Source organism: Macrobrachium rosenbergii, chromosome 5 (assembly GCF_040412425.1).
Source record: "Macrobrachium rosenbergii isolate ZJJX-2024 chromosome 5, ASM4041242v1, whole genome shotgun sequence".
Classification (NCBI taxonomy): Eukaryota; Metazoa; Arthropoda; class Malacostraca; order Decapoda; family Palaemonidae; genus Macrobrachium; species Macrobrachium rosenbergii.
In genome coordinates, this window is record NC_089745.1 from 54,108,994 (window position 1) to 54,113,993 (window position 5,000).

A 5,000-nucleotide genomic window follows, 5' to 3' on the forward strand; every position below is an offset into this window, starting at 1 on the left:
GCGTCGGGGGGATGGGGGACTAATCGTATCAGGTTTTGGTCAAATATCTAATTAATGGCAGACGTCATGTTTAAAGCACGTGGCGAGAAATGGCAAGAGAAGCACGACCTGTCAAGTTGACAGCGGCCCGTACCCGGCACGGATCTCCCTCGGAACTTTTTTCTTCCTATTTTCTTTTTTTCTTTCCTTTGTTTTGCAAGGGCTTGTCTTGATATGCGCGAACGTCGTTTCCCGGATTTGTTTCTCGGTTTCTTATTTTATCGTCGCCAAAAGCTTTAAAAATGTTGCACCATGAACAGAGAACGACCTTCTCGAGATTTAAATAGTGGAATGATCGTGTGTCTGGCAGCGTTCGGGGAGGGATCTTAGGGGGCTGTTAGACCCACCTGTTGATTTTAAGACCCCTAAATTCGTATCATCCCTTAAGACCTACTTGACGTTTTTGGTGCTGAAGCTTTCGCTGGCAACTGCGGATAGATGTGTGTTTGTTGAGAGAGTCCAGGATGCATTATCTGCAGGCATTTATCGGTAGAGTAAAAGAGGCAAATGGCAACTTAGGCGGTGTAAGGGGGCCTTGGTCTCTCAGAGAGGTTGGCTGAAATATATGTGCGTGTGTACGTCAGGCGGTATAGTTCCAGACTTTGAAATCTCATGCATCCAGTAGCTGTGTGGCAAGCGTGAGTGTCGCATGCCTCACATGACTAGGTTGTTTGCTGTTGACTAAACCTCGGTCAAGTGTGGCGGGGCTTAGCTTCTCTCTGGCTCCCGGCTACTCCCTAGTGACTTGGTCGCAACCTAGGCATTAGGTTTATTTTCTCTTCCAATCTCAGTCAGGACGTCCTGCGGAAAACAAAACGGCGTTTAATGCAACCTCAGTGCTGCCTTCAACTCGAACATTCCCGTGTCAGCAATTTATTGTTACAATCATTGCTAGTATTACGATTTGCTACTGCTGTAGTGGTTTATCTTAGTCTTCCTTAGACGCTTAAATGTTCTTTGTTTTATTTGACGCGTGGGGGAAACAGTGACGTGTGAGAAATGTAACCTGTAAAGTAATTCAGGTTTATTTTTTTTAATCTGAAGTCGCGGAAAAATTGTCTGCACACCCCGGAGAGATCAATAACAACGATGACAACTTATTAAAGTTAACATTCGTCACGGAGCTTTCAGCATCATTCCGAAGAAGGGAGGAGACGAAGGAGAACACTGCAAACCAAAGTACTACGAATAATCAAAGAAGGAAAATCAAACAAATCAGGAAAGCGTCGGAAATTCCTCTTTGTCATCCGAGAAGGGGTCAAGGAACCAAGCAACTGCTGCCCTAACGAAGAATAAAGAAGAAGAGTAAGAAGCGAGCGTAAAACTTAGCAAAAATGGTGCTGGGAAACGAGAAGAAGTCCGAAGATTTGGAGAAGGGAGAGAATAACCCGATGATAGTCAAGGCTCTCGAGGCACAGATAGTGCCTCCCAGCACTGCCACCGCCGAGGAGTTGGAAGTGGTGGTGGAAAACCCAGACAGTGCCAATCCCGTCATCACCACCAAAATCAAAATCAAGGTAATGCATTTCATCTTTTTAGATCTTTCATCATTCAGTTATGAGGTTTTGTTGTCAATCTGTAATGCTTAGTGTGTGTGTGTGTGTGTGAAATAATGTTTTAGAGTTGACATGTGTAGACACCCTAGGATCCCGGGGGTTAGATACGATAACGGTTCATTTGCAATATGAAAGTGTTTTCATGAGAGCACGAGAACAAAGCGAGATTGAGAATGTGTTTGTTTCTCAAGAGACAAAATCTTCACCAGGATGCATTTCGGCTAAAAGAACAAACGAGGTTAATGTTTGAACTGACTAGAGAGACACATAAGTCACGTGAGATAAAGTTTCAAAAGCCATTTTTTTCCCTGGGTTGTTTGTGGCTGAAGTGACGGGTGTTAGATGCCAAAACCTTGGCCGGGGCGTTTGTTTTCTAAATGTAAAGCGGTCGATCCTGTACTGCTTGGCTTAAGTTACTGAAATGTCGAAGTGTGAAATGTTCAAGGATTAGGGCCCTTAGTAGCGGTCTTTTTGTTAACTGTTGGACCAGAGATCGATGTTAATCCCTTTGAAGGTGCAAAATCAAGCATTTAAAAGCCTAGCGACGCCATGTATTGGCTAATCAGTCTCGTACCTTAAGGAGTGTTTAGTCTATGCTGCTCTTTTGTTTAGAAGTCAGCAGAAGTAGGACAATCGTTTCTGAGTTCTTGTTTCGAAGCCTAGCGTTTTAGTCAAGTTTTTAAGTCAAAATAGGCCGGACCACTTATATTTCCTTCATGAAACAGTGTTCACTTGATGTAAACTATATATATATATATATATATATATATATATATATATATATATATATATATATATATATATATATATATATATATATATATATATATATATATATATATATATATATATATATATATATATATATATATATATATATATATATATATATATGTATGTATAAATATATATAATTAGAAGACTTTGCAACACTTTATACCGTCCATAAAATTTACGTTCTTTGGGTAATTATGAATATTTTGGGCTATTAAACGTGGATATTTACATCAACTTGTGTCCTTTATTAGATATAGCACACTTCTGATTCACGTTTGGCTAGTAAAAGTTAATTTCGTGAATGTTTTACTTTTGTGTCGTATTTTAATTAAATACAGCAAATGAATTATGGAGTTTATAAAGGAAGGTCTTTATAGCTACGATGACATTTGGTGTTTGGGGGGGTTTCATTAAAAACTGCGTGAGTGTATATCGTTTGCCAAGTAGGTTATTGAAACAGAGAGAGAGAGAGAGAGAGAGAGAATGTGGCAACATCAGCCGTGCAAAGTAGGAATTCATCCACCCTGTAATTTAGGCATTACTGGTTTGTACTAGTTATTTATATATCCATCACTCCATATGCTGAGATATAGTGAGAAATATTGATGATAAATGGTGTACATGCATTGGACGGCCTTGCTTTCGTTATTCATAAATGCTTCCTAGGCGTTGGCGTGTAACTAACCTTTATAGGCGTTTTACTTCTGAGTTTGGAAATTTTTCCTATTCTCCGAAACCTGTTTTCTGTTGAAACTCTTTGAATCTTAAGTGGCTGGTACATGCATTTTAAAAGATATATAAGTTAACTTTGTTTCCGTTGGTTATGTAAACTGTTAAAGTTATATTTAACTTGTGTTTACGCTGTGAAATATTGGTCATGCATATAGTCCATTCAGCGATGTCCAATTAAACTCATTAGATTTGAGTTGACAGAAACTTTCAATTTTTGGTGTATCATCTCCGAGATATGTGAAGAATAATATATTTGCTTTTGTGAAAGTAATCATTTGTCTCATATTATTATTGCGGATAAATGTACTTTAATATATTTATTTTTAGTATCACTTTTTTTATCACCGTTATTTGTAAATACGCGGCTGATTAAGTTCTAACAGTTATGTCATGTTGAGAGGACGATTGCATAACAAGTGTGAATGTAACCTTCGTGTGTTTGTCTTAATATAGGTTTATCTTTCTCAGGAAGAATCTTATCAGAGGGAAATAAATAAGCTGGCGACAGTCTTTGGATAAACCTTCCTTGCCCTCCCAGATTCTTGCGTTTTGCTTTGAGATCGGGCTCTGTAAAAAGAAAGAAAAAGAGAAAATAATATGCATATCTTATCTCGTGGGGGGAGTGGCTATCTTCATCACGCAGTTTGATGTTGATGAGAGAGTGTTAATGTTCCCCTCCTGCTCCCCCTCTCACTCTCTCTACAATTGTTTATAATTTTGGTTGCTGCAAGCCGTCTGAAGACTTCCAGGAAATGCCTAAGGACTATGGTGTTCATTACTGAGAACTGACGCAAACGCGTGTGATGAAATAGAAGTCAACTTCCGAGTAGCAACTGTTTTTCATAGTTTGTTTTATTTTTAGGATTTTTTTTATTTTTACCGGCTTAACATGTGTCCCATTGTAGAAATACTGTATGTATTAAGCGTTCAAGGGAGGTTTAGGGAAGACATTAGGCATTTATTTATTTATTTATTTATTTTTTTTTTTTTTTTTGAAGAAAAGAGGGTGATGCTCGCAAAACGAAGACGGAAGGGCACTCGCCAGGAGGGCTCTGTTGTGGGGGAATGTGAAGTTTGTGGCTGTTTGGTTTTCTTCGCTTGTGTCTCGTATTTGCATCGGAGGAAGGATGCCAAACCACTGCCTACACGTTGTTTAACCTAAACATCATGTTTTGCAATCAGTCCTGCATTTCTCTGTTTCCAAAATTGTAAATTGACGCTCAATGCCAACGATGAAGTTGGGGAGACATTCTATAGTTTTACTAGGTTCCGGTAGCGGTAGGATCTGTTTCCAAAGTGGGTGTTTCAGAAAGTTCCCTGTGTCTTTTGATTAAGGTATTCAGAGCATAACGCGATGTACGCCCGTGTTAGAGAGAGAGAGAGAGAGAGAGAGAGGTGGAGGCGTGGTTAACAAAAATGTTTGGTCTCTTGATGGTAGTCAGCGATCAAAAAACAGGTGTTTTGGAAAATGATCTTCAAACTCTTGTTGGAGAGTCTTGTAATTGTTTTATTCTAGGCTTCTCTGGAAAATCACGGTGAAATTATCTTTTAATTTTAGTGAAGAAGCGTATTCAGTTTCATCATGTGTGTGTGTGTTTGCGTATACGTTCATGTTGCCTATACACATAAACACATATTATGTGTGTTTGCACGCATTTTCATCAGTTGCATTGACAGCACGGCTTGTGTATTTTTTTTTTTTTTCAGCGAAGTAGAGCACACACGGTGAACCTTACCCATTTCCCAGGCAATCAAGTTTGTTGCTTGGGCTGACGTTTGCGACCTGCTTCGAGTTCTTCAGTTGCTGGCTCAGGAAACTGTTTCTCTTCTTCTTTCTCCTCTTTCCCTTCTTCCTCTTTTACCCACCAGATTGTTCCTGGCGGTTAACGCCAGAAG

At 39.3% G+C, this 5,000-nt stretch overlaps 1 protein-coding gene across 12 annotated transcripts in view; it reads left to right on the forward strand.

Annotated features, from left to right (window-relative positions):
• LOC136838804 (solute carrier family 41 member 1-like) overlaps positions 1-5,000 on the forward strand; it is a 177,244-nt gene that overhangs the window by 140,417 nt on the left and 31,827 nt on the right. Inside the window, exon 1 of one of the 12 annotated variants that reach the window (XM_067104392.1) lies at positions 262-1,556. The exons of 10 other annotated variants lie outside the window; for them this stretch is intronic. In XM_067104392.1, coding sequence (XP_066960493.1) covers positions 1,374-1,556 — 183 coding nt within the window. In that variant the 5' untranslated portion in view covers positions 262-1,373. Of the gene's footprint in view, positions 1-261; positions 1,557-5,000 lie in introns of those variants that run through there. One more of the 12 variants, XM_067104391.1, reaches the window with a different exon arrangement.